The sequence below is a fragment of the Panicum virgatum genome, chromosome 8N (genome assembly GCF_016808335.1).
Source record: "Panicum virgatum strain AP13 chromosome 8N, P.virgatum_v5, whole genome shotgun sequence".
Lineage (NCBI taxonomy): Eukaryota > Viridiplantae > Streptophyta > Magnoliopsida > Poales > Poaceae > Panicum > Panicum virgatum.
This window is the reverse complement of record NC_053152.1, coordinates 45,370,243-45,383,553: the sequence shown is the minus strand read 5'-3', so window position 1 is coordinate 45,383,553 and position 13,311 is coordinate 45,370,243. Positions and strand designations below refer to the sequence as shown.

General features: G+C 47.4%; 3 protein-coding genes across 3 annotated transcripts; all 3 read right to left on the bottom strand.

Moving 5' to 3' along the window:
- Positions 1-1,070: 1,070 nt before the first annotated feature.
- On the bottom strand, positions 1,071-1,541 carry LOC120685129 (BTB/POZ and MATH domain-containing protein 2-like). Its single transcript, XM_039966963.1, has one exon. It carries the CDS (start codon positions 1,539-1,541, stop codon positions 1,071-1,073), a length of 471 nt encoding a protein of 156 aa, XP_039822897.1.
- Positions 1,542-1,608: 67 nt separating this feature from the next.
- On the bottom strand, positions 1,609-2,184 carry LOC120685128 (BTB/POZ and MATH domain-containing protein 1-like). Its single transcript, XM_039966962.1, has one exon. The coding sequence runs from the start codon at positions 2,182-2,184 to the stop codon at positions 1,609-1,611; it is 576 nt and encodes a 191-aa protein (XP_039822896.1).
- A 7,675-nt stretch (positions 2,185-9,859) lies between these two features.
- On the bottom strand, positions 9,860-10,909 carry LOC120685127 (BTB/POZ and MATH domain-containing protein 1-like). The gene has a single exon (XM_039966961.1). It carries the CDS (start codon positions 10,907-10,909, stop codon positions 9,860-9,862), a length of 1,050 nt encoding a protein of 349 aa, XP_039822895.1.
- Positions 10,910-13,311: the final 2,402 nt, after the last annotated feature.

Here is a 13,311-nt window from a genome sequence, read left to right as displayed (position 1 = left end):
GGTGTACACCAGCCATGCGAGAGCTGGCTTCATTATTATTGCTGCCATAGTGGTGAAATTAGAGCAAATTTAAGGGGGTGCACTCTGCCTTGTGGCTGCATAGAGTTGAGCTGTGGGTGCATATATGGTGAAAAATTAGGTTTAATCACTGATTTGCTTATTTCTATGGGTGTATTGGCACCCCCTAAACACAATGTAGCTTAGCCCCTGCTGACACATATAATTTTGAGTAAAATGCACAACCGGTTCACATACTTGGCTCGTAGTATCATCTAGATCCCTAAACTTTAAAACTACCCATCCAGATCTACAAACTTACTAATAGTTGTGTCACGTGAAGTCCAAATTACTATTTTGAAGTTATAAAGCTTAAATATTTATGCTGATGTGGAACTTATATGTGGGTCCAAATTTTATTTTCAAAATTTTTGTGCTCACCTCTTATAGTTTCAAATTTTACTCTAATGTTTTCTACAAAATTTATTATTTTTAATTTTTTTACAATTTTGTCATTTGAGTTTTATTTTCCTGTAAAACTTTTATACAAATCTTTTGTATTTGTACAAGTAGATTTTGTTATATTTTTTATGTATATATTTTGTATATAATTTCATATCTGAAAAAATAATATAACTTTCAATTTAGCTTAAACAACTATGATTTGGACCCCATGAGCTACTATTAGCAAGTTTAAGAATCTAAATGTTCAATTTGAAAGTTTGGAATCCTGGATGACACCTCGAGCCAAATTTAAGGTCCGGGGTATTTGACTCTATAGTTATTCAAGGCTGTATGTTATTCAGGAATTTGTAAGTTCAGCGTACGGACTTGGACAGAGACAAATTTTATATGTAAATTGTATATTCTCATTTGGAAGTTGAAAAGATTTTTAACTACCAATCGATAGTTTATAGGCAGAACTTTTCCATGCATTAGTCTTGAAGGCTTGGGGGAAAGGATGTTCAAAAGTGCAAATAATAGGAGTGAAAGAAATCAGGGGCAATGATGTATTCCGTGATATCATCAGCCAAATGTCACCCCTAGGAAAGCAAACTCTTGAACCAGTATATCTATTGAACAGAGAAACACCAGAATGACCCAATCTTTTTTCTTTTGGAGTCGTCAAGCTTGGCAAGCAGTTGTTCATGAAAGGAGGGGCACCTTCTCTTCAGATGTTCATATCCGTCAGTGTCCATGACCGCCTTTAGATTGCTAAGGGATGAGAGGAACGCAAAGCAAGCCTTCTTAAGCCCATGGCAGCCATGCTGCTCTGCCAGTACCAATGTAACCGCCGCTGTTGATTTTCTAATGCGACTGCACAACTTGTCCTCGCCGATGAACTTGAGCCTCTTGAGGTCGTACCTGTCCGCCGCAACAAGCAAGTGTTGCGCCATGGCAACTTCTTCTCCCCTTCGCGTTTCAGGTACTGAGTCAGTGTAGATAAACTGGAGCATCGCCATGAACACCTTGGGTTCCATGTCATGGATCTGCACGCAGTGATCCGGTGCCTTTTCTTTCAGCGCCCCGAAGAGCTCCGCCATGAACACCGGTGATCGAGCCGCGACCACGTTCCTGTGTGCCAAGAACACCTTGTCGCGCACCCTGAACTTACACGTCAGCCCCTTTGCCTGACGCGAGGAGCCTGCCGAGATCCTGATGCAGGTCGGAGGGCGGCACCGGGGCGGCGAAGAAGCTCCTACTGGCCTCTCTGCAGAAGCCACTGACAACGGTGATGCCGCACACGATCCTGAAGCAGTTGTCCTGCAGGTACTTTGATCTCTCGAAGTACTCTCTTCGGATGAACCTTGGGAAACCCATGGCTGATCTGGACTCATGCAGGGCAACCGGGCAGCGAGAGATTTTTCTGTAGACCTGATTGCCCTCCGGATCGAGCAAGCCGAAGGTGAATTGTACCGTGGCGGTGTGGCTGCCGTCCAGGACGAGGAACAGGGACATGCAATCGCCGGCCTCCTCGTCGTAGCCATGGGGGTAGTTTCGGATGTACCAGGTGTGGCCTGCGGCCAAGAACTTGCTGGAGCTGATGTAGCTGCCGGTGGGGCGTCCCAGGGTTTCAGAGTAGCCGTTGATCCTGAGGACGTGTGACCCGGTCACCGTCGCCGCGGTGATGGCCGACGTGCTGCTACCGCCGGTTACAAAAGACGGCGAAGACGCCGCGGAGGCCATTGTTGACCAGAGATCTATCCAATACGGCATAATCGACGACGTTTTGCAGTGAACCTATATTTGTGTACGCAAAAGATAGGAACTCGGATACAAGTTGTATCCAATTATTAGGAATGCAATGTTGACGGTCCCAAAAATTGGAATCCTTGATTATATTCCTTTGCCAGTTTGGGTGTGGGATGTCATCTATTACCAGAATCCTTGATTATTATTGTACTATAAAGATCAAAAAATAATTAAAAATATTTCTCACCCAAACTGGATGAGTCTTTTATTTATATACCATTGCCAGAGTTCGCGGTTACATATGTACCATTTAAAAGTTCGGAGACACCAGTGTGCCATCACACAGACTTTGTATGCCATATTAAACGGATGATGAGGCCTAACAGAGATTAACAGATGTGGGAAAAGCAGTTTTGCCCTTCTCCTCACTCTGCTGCCTCACTCGTCTGTGCTCGCTCGCTCCCTCGCCGGCCGCCGCACCCTCCGGCAGTGAGATCCCGTCCTCCTCACCGCCACCTCCTTCAACCTCGTAGATGATACATTCCCGCTCGCAGCCTTCCATCCCCTCCACAGCTCGCGCCAAGACCGGCGCCGTGAGTTCCTCCTCCGCACTGCCGCGGCACTGCCAAGGGCCATCCACAAGAGCTCCAGTCTGCGCTCCCAATCGCCCCCACCGGCCCGGATGCCGCCACTGCGCCGGCCTCCACCGCGATGCGCCCAGCAGCGGCGCCCACAGGCCTATCGGGCAATTCGCCTCCAGCCACCTACCCGGCCGACATCCACCGGGCGGTACCTGACCTCTCCGGCGAGCCTCAGCTCGAGGTTGAACACTGCCGCGGAGCACTCCCTCGTGAACTCTGTGCCGTCGCCCCCAATCAGCACCACGCCGCGCTGCGGCGACACGGCCACCACGCGGAGCTCCGCCCCCTACGGCAGCATCCTACCCCCCGCGCCGGCCAGGCGAGCGCTGCCAACGCGCCACCGCCGCGGCAAGCCGCCCCCAATCAGCGCCATGCCGCGCGGCGGGATCCCACTACCCGCGTTGGCTTGTGCGGTCCCGAATCGGAGGCAAGCACCGCTCGCTGCGCGCGGGCCAACTGTAAGTTGGCCTGCTCGCGCTCGCTCGCCGCGCCATCTGCCTGCACACCCGCGCACCACACCATCCGCTTGCTTGTCCGCTCGCCTGCTCTGCCCGCATGCCTCGCCGCTCGCCCGCACGCTCCGCCGCACACTCCGCCCGATTGCCCCAACCATCCGCGCCTCGGCCGCGGAGGCTGCGCGGGCGCTCACCCGACGGAAAGCGCCTCGGGCCGCCGCTCCTCCCCGAGAGCGCGGGCAAGCAGAAGCTCCACGGTCGGCATGGCCGCCGGCGTGGCCGCGCACGCAGTCCGCAGGGCCGCACCGGCGGTTGCCGAGCCAGGCGAAGCACAGGGCACCGGCGGCTGCCGCACAGTGCGGTGTCGGGGCAAGGTGGTCAGAGCGGTGGATCTATGGATGAGCCTCGCGCACGGGATGAGAACAGAGGAAGAAGAAAGGTCCATAATTCTTCTCATGTGTCACTTACAAGTGGACCCCACACGTCAGGAGGCCATGTCAGCAGACTAGAGCAATCGGAGCAATCGATGGGACCAGACCCCAAGGGTAGAATAGACATTTCCGTTGGTGGCTCCCACCTGTCAGGGATGTGTAACCGTTAAATCCTAACGGATAGTGTGAAAAACCAGATCGGGTGCTCTAGCCTAAGAGGAGGAGGAGGTGAATTAGGCAACTTAAAACCTTAACCTATGGCTCCTACTAAATTTCACAATATTAAACAAAACATGCTATCTATATGTGCAACTAAAGTTGTTATAGTGTGAAACTCCTATCCCAAAAGAGTTTAGCAACCTATAGTCTTTTCTATCAAGAAACTACTTTATGAAAGTTAAGACAAACAAAAATTGCTAGTATGAAATGCGGAAGCTTAAAGAGCGGGATAGAAGGAACCAAACCCTCGACGCGGGTGTTTATCCCGTGGTTCGGTTTGCCACAAAGGCACACCTACATCCACGTTGTTGAAGCACTCACTAAGAGTATCGCTTCTCGGAAATCAAGTCTCTTCCGCGAGCTCAACCACGGTCACCTTGATTCCGGGTTCCACTAAGGAGCTTCTCCACAAAGGATGGGGGTCTCCACGTCACCCGCACAAGGTTGTCGTCGTCGCTCCACACCAAGTCAGATTTAGTGTTTGAATCACCAACCAAATGTATGCACATTGTTTATGACGACAATGGGAAGTTTACCCTATAGCTCGTGTTCATGGTACACAAATGAAACACATACCTCATGAAGTCCATGTACCATAAAAGATAATATTGTGTAGCTTTCTACTCACTTATCAAACCATGTAGGTTGCTTATGAGTTAAAACATAACACAAGCAACCCACCATATATAACACTAGGTGATGCACTGCAAACATCCTAGCAAGGGTAATGGAGCTACATGATGATTGAATTGAAATCTAGCTACCATTACCTTATAGGGGACTTGGGCAACAAGTGTCCAAGATGCGAGCTTGGCTTCTTTAGCTTGAAACCTTCATCTTCTAGGTAGCCAAGCCTCCAAATCCCTCGAAGTCTTTCTTGAGCTTCAAGTCTCCTTTGGAACCCACACCATTTGAGGCCCCTTCATATTAGTGATGACATCCTTGGGCACCCAAATAGAGTGATTCCAACTCCTTTTTTGCTTTCCAACCTTGTGAGCAACCACCTTGCCATTGGTTTTCTTCTTGATCATATAGGTGGTGCTAATGCTTTTGTTCCTCTGGTTGGGCTTGGTATAGATGAGAGAACTCTTGATTGTAAGCTCCTTCTTGTTCTTCTCATCTGAAAGCTTCTTCTTTGGTTGAGGGCACTTGTTGGACTTGTGGCCCTTTTTATGGCAGTTTGAGCAAATCACAGTGGACCCCTTCTCAAACTTTTTCACCATGTTTTCACAGTTATCTTCAGAAGGTTGGACATTGCTCTCTATGCCTTTTTTTTTTAATCTAGCCAAGTCCTTCATGAGCCTTTGTACTTTTTGCTTGAGTTCATTATTTTTCTTGGCAATGAGATCATCACATGATTCTACAACAATATCCTCAAAGCATTTCTCATTGCAAGGATTAGATTCATCAATTAGAACGAAACAAGAAGTTGAAGAACTATTAGTATCATTAATGCTCTTAATTTACAACTTGAGCTCTTCATGCTCTTCGCTAAGCAATTTGAATTTGCATAACAATTTTTCATAATTTGTAGCGAAAATAGCATTAAGATCATTAAGAGCATTAATGTTTTCAATTTCATTTAATTGCTTCTTTATAATTTTTTGGTGCTCATGAACTAGCTCAAGAAGTTTTTCATATGAAGGAGAATCGGAGTCATCATCACTTACATCGCTCTCCATACCTTTGGGCATAAGGCAAGTGTTTGATGATGATCTCATATTAGTGTGGGTGGTGAATTTTTTGCTTGATTTATCACTTGAGTTGGCACTTGATTCTTCACCACCACTGACCCATTCACCAAAGATGGCAAATGACTCATGCTTGGGGTTCTTCTCCTTCTTTTGTTGCTTCTTCTTTTTGAACCTCTTCTCAACCTTCATAAGTTGATAGTGATGCCCATCTTTGAGGAAGACCATATACCCCATAAAATTAATTTCCTTCAAGCATTTGTTCATCTTCTTGACTTGCTTGTAGAGGTTGGGGTCCATTGGCTATTTTTCATCATTTAAGGAACTTTGGCATGCCTCCTCTTCTTCCTCTTCACTTGAGCTACCTTTGATAGCCAATTTTTTTAACTTTTTGACTTGCTTGCAAGCAAGTGCGCTATGAGTTGGTGAAGAAGGTGGCGCTCTTGGCTTGATGTTATGACGTAGCTCATGGGCGATCTCCTTGTTGAGGACTTGATTTTGTGTCAATGTATTGATTTCTTTCTCATAAAGAATTGTGATCACCAAATCATACTCCGGCCTTCGTAGTGAATGAAGTATCTTGTGAATGTGCTCCAAATCATCAATCTTCTTTACATCTAAAGAGTTAATCTCATTCACAAGAATATTCAATCGTGAGTACATAGTTTTGGCATTCTCATCAAGTTGCTTGAAACTATTAAGTTTATCAATTAGAACATGATATTTTTCATTTGCAACATCTTTTGTGCCTTCATGGTTCTCACTAATAGTTTTCCATAAATCCTTAGCATTTTTAAAAGAAAACACATGGTTGAACACATTGTCACTAAGAGAGTTTAAAATAGAACATTTGGCTATAGCATCATAATATCTCTCTTGTTGACTTTTACCCTTCATTCCCTCACTAGTTACCCTCCAAAAATATAGGCCTTTTGCTTGGAGGTGAGCTTCCATTAAAACCTTCCAACGTTGGAAGCCTGTGCCACCGAACCGTGGAGGAGGTCCTAATGAATCCATCCCTTCCCAAAGAGCTAACTCACTAGGCAGTGAAGCCTAACCGATCGAGTGAGCCGGTAAACACAAATTGCCAATGGAATTGGGTTTCTTTGTGAGAGAAGTGAGTCCTGGCTCTGATTCCAATTGAAAGACCGGATCGGGTGCTCTAGCCTAAGAGGGGGAGAGGGTTAATTAGGCAACTTAAAACCTTAACCTATGGCTCCAACTAAATTTCACAATATTAAACAAACATGCTATCTATATGTGCAACTAAGGTTGTTCTAGTGTGAAACCCCCATCCCAAAAGAGTTTAGCAACCTATAACCTTTCCTATGAAGAAACTACTCTATGAAAGTTAAGGCAAACAAGAATTGCTAGTATGAAATGGGGAAGCCTAAAGAGCGGGATAGAGGGAAGCATACTTTCGACGCGGGTGTTTATCCCGTGGTCCGGTTAGCCACAAAGGCACATCTACATCCACGTTGTTGAAGCACTCACTAAGAGTATCACTTCTCAGAAATCAAGTATCTTCCGCGGACTCAACCGCGGTCATCTTGATCCCGGGTTCCACTAAGGAGCTTCTCCACAAAGGATGGGGGTCTCCACGTCCCCCGCACAAAGTTGTCGTCGCCGCTCCACACCAAGTCGGAGGGTAGATGATGTGCCGGCGAGCCACCAAGCTCCAAGGGCCCGGCGCATCGAAATCTTCTTTTGGTTCACTCAAGAACCAGAGCACAAGGGCACAAAGCCTTGCTTGTTCACTCTCTAAAGAGCTAACCTAGTACTAATACTCTCAAATGTGTGCTAAGAACTAAAGATATGATCATTAAGCACTTGGATGGCTTAGAGATATTCTTAGGTGTGTTTGAGGCTTGTAGCAACTCCAGCAAGTTTCAAATGGCCGGGGGATCACATATATATAGGCCTCCAAGTCCATAGAGCCGTTGGCCATTTTTCTGCGAGGACACCGGATAGACCGGTGAGGGGGCACCGGTGTATCCGGTCACTCACAACTTCTGCACTAGCCGTTGGCCTTCTGACAACTGACGTGCTGTCACCGGATAGACCGGCGCCTAGTCACCGGTGCAACCGGTGCCGCTTCTTTCTCCTGCAGCTGATGTGGCATTGCACCGGTGCCTTGCTCCGGTGACCACTGGTGTAACCGATGCTGAAGAACTTCTCCTCGGCTGCTTTGACATGCTCTCTGAGTGATAGCATGGTGCTTGCACCGATGCCTAAAATTAGTACCACCGGTATAACCAGTGCTACTTTGCACTTCTCCCCTGGCCTGGGCATTGCTCAGCCCATTACACCGGTGATATAGCACGGGTGTATCCGATGCCAACCGGTTAGACTGGTGCATCCGGTGCCACTGTTTCTGCAGAACTCGTCCAATTCAACGTTTCTTTGAGTTCTTTCTTCGAGTTTGCTTTGCTTGGCCTTTTTGTTTCATCCCTGTGATCTATTAATATTCACTTAACAAACTCATTAGTCTCATTGATTGCGTTGTTACTCAATCACCGAAATCACAAAACTATGGCCTAGTGGGGCCATTTTCCTTACATAGTGGATGAAATGGCATACACGTCAAAAGAAATTCGCTCGATAGTACACAGGTGTCTTTGAACTTTTTAATGGGATACATATAACCGCGAACTTTCGAATTCGTAATGGTGTACAGGTAAAAGACTCAAAATGGATCCACCATACCCCTCATGCTGGATCTGCATGTCAGGACCAAGGGAGGTGTGAGGGGTTGTATAGACTCATAGAAATTGGATGTTAGAGAATGTTTCTGCCAAAAACTAAATTTTTTTCACCATATGTGATTATACCCATCATCTATACCCGTGGTACCTTACATGCAATTTTTTTAATCTAACAGCCCAAGTTAACTACAACACAGGGCATCCCTCTAGACTTTGCAGATGTCTTATCCGATCAATTCCTTGCAGAGTTCTTTCAAGTCCTGGAGAAGGCCGCTGCTTCCATCGGTCAGGACTCATCATAAAAAAGAAAAGATTAGGACTTCAATATATATACAGTCCTCGACAAATATCTCCCTAAAAAATAGTATTAGGATTTGGATAGTGATAGATTGCTCACGATTAGCTTTTTAAAATACTAGCGATTAGTTTACGTAAACAAAATATAATCATGATAAGCAAATCAAAGCCACGACTTTAATCCATAGGTCAAACCGACCCAAACTCTTGGCTAGCTATCCCCACTGAATCCGTGAAGCCATTGGAAAAAACAGAGATATCCTGACCAAAATTAAGCAGAAGTCTGAAGAAATTGAGTGGATTTGACGCCCATGGGTAATTGACCTTCGGATTCGTCTTACATTATTTATTTAGATCTTGCTGGTATGGTCGTGACTTGAAGCGCACGCATAGTGTCCTCATCCACTTATCCACAAGATTCTGCCTAGCAAATTGTTATTGCCTCTATTTTTTGATGGTATTTTTCAGTTATTTGCACTTGTTTGCATCTGTGTTGAGGTTGACATGTTTGGGAAGCAAGACCTGTAGTGTTAATTGTCGAGTCCACTAATTTCTTCGGTTTGGTTAAGAAAGTATAGCACAGAGTCTAGGAGTTAAGATTAGTAAGAGGCCATTATAGCCATGTGTAGATGGCCATAACGACCATTATCAGTTGTTACATTTGCCCGTCTATATGCTTGAATAAACAAAAATATTTTAATGTTACAAGTGATTTTTTTGACAGATTCATATAAAAATATCACTACAACTCATTATATTGAAATTTTAATTATTATCATATCAACCTATCGTATGCGGGCCACCTTGCTAGTATTCATAAGATTTGGGTACTTTTTTCCACATAATATTCATATTTCGTCCCTCAACTAATGGAACAAATTTATAGAAATAAAATTTTTGTACAAGGAAGCTAACAATTTTGGATAAACAAGGAACTATTTAAGGAGAACAAGCAAACAATCGGTGTGTTAGTGAAACAATTTCTTGCGAATGAAAATCGGATCATTTTACAGTTTAAATTGAAAGCCAGGTTGGCCGCATACTAATTCACCGGTGGTCGTGGCGTGTGGATGAACAAGTGCGAGTAGTAGTTATATATATGATAAGTTCTGATAACTGATAGTCTGATACATATGGCACTGATCAAGCAACTTTAACCAAACAGTCAAACCATATAACAGTAGACTAGAAATAGTAGTACTAGTAAGATGCTTAGAGAATGTAGAGAGCTCAGGGAGCAACGTTGGCGAGCAGCTCGTTGAGAAGAGAGGGGCAACTGCTTGTCAGGTGCTGAAACTCATCGCTACCCATGATCGTCTTCAAATTGCCCGGCGACCTGAGGAACCTGAAGCACGCCTCCTTGAGCCCTCTACACCCATGCTGCTCCGCGAGCGCCAGCGTCGCCGCCGCCGTGCCAGTGCTGATGAAGTCGCAGAGCCTGTCCTCGCAGATGAGCTTCAGCCTCTCCAGGCCGTACCTGTCCGCCGCGACGAGCACATGCTGGGCCATGACCGCTGCCGCATCGCCGCCCGTGTCCGCCGCTGCCTCCGGCAGGGAGTCGGTGTAGATGTAGTGGAGCATGGCGCCGAACACCCCAGGCTCCATGTCGTCGATCTGGATGGGGCGGCTCGTCGTGTGATTCTCCTTCATCGGGCCGAAGAGCTCCGCCCTGAACACCGGGGACCGGGCGGCGAGCACGAGCCGGTGCGCGGTGAAGGTCTCGCCGCCGACCCGGAACGTGACGTCCGCTTCCGCGCCGGACGAGAGGAGACGGCTGAGGTGCTGGTGCAGGTCTGACGGCGGCACGGCGACGAACCGTGGGGTGGCCTCTGCTCGGAACTCCTTGGAGACGATGACATCGCACCTGATTGCAAAACAGTCATCTTTCAGATAGGCTGATTCCTCCAGAGCCTTCTTCTCGATGAATCTCTGACATCCGAATTGTTCGCGTGTCGTGGTGAGCGTGGCTATAGCGCCCCAATTAGTGGTATGCGATGGGACTGGTTCTCCCATCTCGTCGAGTAGACTGAATTTGGTGCTTGCCTTCACGCTCGTAGCATTGGTATGTTGGTGTTTGAGATAGAACGATAACCAACCAGCGCTATCCGAGCCGTAACCATCGGGGTAGTATCTGATAAACCAGCGATGGCCTCCCACAACAAATGTGCTGGAGTCGATGAAGTTGCCATTGCCGAGTCCCTTGGTCCGGGAGTACCCCTCGATCTTGAGCACGTGTAAGCCGCGCACGGCCTCCGCCACAATGGCCGACGCACTCTTCATTGCCTCCTCGCCGCCAGCCGCCGCAGCCGAGCTTGACATGCTGTGGATCGAGAGTTGGAGAATTGAGTAGTGGGAGGGGGATGCTACTAGTACACTAGCTACTGGAATGTGAACGACGCAGCAAAAAATCAGGAGGAAGGAGGAGGATTTTATAGGCGAGATGGAACGGAAACGTTTCAGAGGCCAACGGAACGGTGACAGCGCAGGTGCCGAGGAGACTGCGGCGGCGTCGGTCATCAAGGAGGTTGCCGCGGGGATCGATGAGGCGCCCAAGCGTGGAAGACGAGAAGTTCGGAGACATGGGAGAAGGAGACGCGGTTTCTAAATTTCCTGGACCAGAAGCCGAGGCGCCACCACGCATGAGCAAGGGCCGTTCGGATTCTCTCGTGCTGAGCACAACAAAAGAAGAACAATTATGGGTCAGGTTGCACAATTTTACAAAGACCAAAATGTACAGGAATTTACAACAAGACGACTGTAAAAAGAATTAAATGGGACACCTCATCATATACGGAAATAACAATCCATGTAAAACAAAGGGTGTAACGGTACTTTTGGGGGAAAAGTTAAAAATGATTTAACATTTTAACACTACCGGAAACGGCCGGCATAGTTGCCGTGTGCCCACGGTTTTGTCGTGTGCACTATATCGGACACATGGCAAAGAGGACGTTTGTCATGTGCCGTTGAGAAAAAAACACGGTAAAAAAAACACACGGCAAATAGATTGTTTGTCATGTACCAGATTCCTAGCACACGGCAAATAGTTTGTTTGCCATGTGCCGGACTAGAAACACACGACAATCGAATACTTTGACGAGTGCTAGATCATACCACACGGCAAAGACCATATCCAGACATTTAAATAGCACACTCGCACACAGGCACATCCACACCCACACACCCAGGCACATCCACCCAGTCCACCTGCCTCGGCGCCGCATCCACGGCGTCGCCTCCACCTCACCCCAGCGCGGCCTCCAGTCTGCCGCCGTCCCCGCCGCGCAGGGCCTCAACGCCTGCGCCTACCACTACAAGAGATGTAACCTTCTATGACGGATTTCTTGTGACATTTTTAGAGGACGTCACGGACGCCATGAAATCTATGACGTTTTCTTGTTATTGATATGCATTCTGGATAGTGAGGCCCAGAACTTAGTGATGTTTTATCAAATCTGTCACAGTTCGGCCCACATTCTGCTGAAAAGGCAGAATTGCTTATTCTATACAGTGATTTAATATGAAGAAGTTGTAGCACAAAAGAGAATCTTGAAAATTAGTGATTTCACATGAAGAAGTTGTACCACAAAAGAGAATGCCAAATTCTGAAGCTTTCACAGAATGCAATGCACTCCCCACTTCATATAATAAAGCAAAGAATCTACTAAAAGAGTTAGGTCTTGGATATGAATCAATACATGTGTGCTTCAATAATTGTGTGTTGTTTAGAAAAGCAATATGCCAAACACGACAATTGCTCCATTTGTGGTATGTCAAGATGGAAAGACCCAGGAAGAAAGAAGATAACATAAAAAGTGTTAGAGGCATTTTCCATTGGTACCTAGGCTAAAGAGACTATTTGCAACCAAAGAAGCATCAGAAGAAGCACAATGTATACGCTCACCACCAACGCTCGCCATGGATGTCATGTGCGCTCTCCACCTCCACATGCCGCCCCACCACCCCTCGCAACCATCGCCATGCCTCGGCACTCACTACTACAATTTGGGATTAACCGAGACACTTAAGAAAGTGCTCTGAGGCGAGCATAGAAAATAAACACCTCAGTTAATGACCACCATTAACAGAGGCGGTCATCTTTTATTAACTAAGGCGGTTAAAGAAACCGACTCTCAAAATTGATTAACAGAGACGTTCAACTTTAATTTGTCCGCCTCTGTTAATAGTTTATTTTCAGAGGCGGTTGTTGTAATATAACCGCCTCAGTTAAAAAAACCCAGCCCACAAGCCCAACTCGGCCCGATAGAAAGCCCCAAGTATATATATATAACACTTAGGGTTTCCTTCTCACCCAACCCCCCTCCCTCTCTCTCTTCAAACCGCGGCGCGCGGCCTCCAGACACCGGCCTCCTCCTCCTCTGGGGTCTCCCTCCCTCTCTCTATTCTCACCGTCCCTCTCCCCATGGTGTGGCGGCCGATCACGTCCGGGCTGGCCGGGCGGCGGCCGCTAGATCCGCCCCCTCCTCCGCGGGGTGCCTGGGCAAGGTGCCGTTGCGGTGCCATGGCGGGCTGCGGGGCGAGCGCGGTGGACGAGGCGAGCACCGGCGGCGGCGGGGGGCGCGGGCGGGCGCGGAGGGCCAGGAGCGGCGGCGGCGGCGGGGTGGCGATGGGCACGGTGGGCTTTTATTTTTTTTTGTTTTTTTGTACTATTAATAGAGGTT

Coding starts and splice junctions, on each gene's coding strand:
- LOC120685127 (XM_039966961.1), bottom strand. CDS start 10,909: ATGAAGAGTGCGTCGGCCATTGTGGCGGAGGCCGTGCGCGGCTTACAC.
- LOC120685129 (XM_039966963.1), bottom strand. CDS start 1,541: ATGGCGGAGCTCTTCGGGGCGCTGAAAGAAAAGGCACCGGATCACTGC.
- LOC120685128 (XM_039966962.1), bottom strand. CDS start 2,184: ATGGCCTCCGCGGCGTCTTCGCCGTCTTTTGTAACCGGCGGTAGCAGC.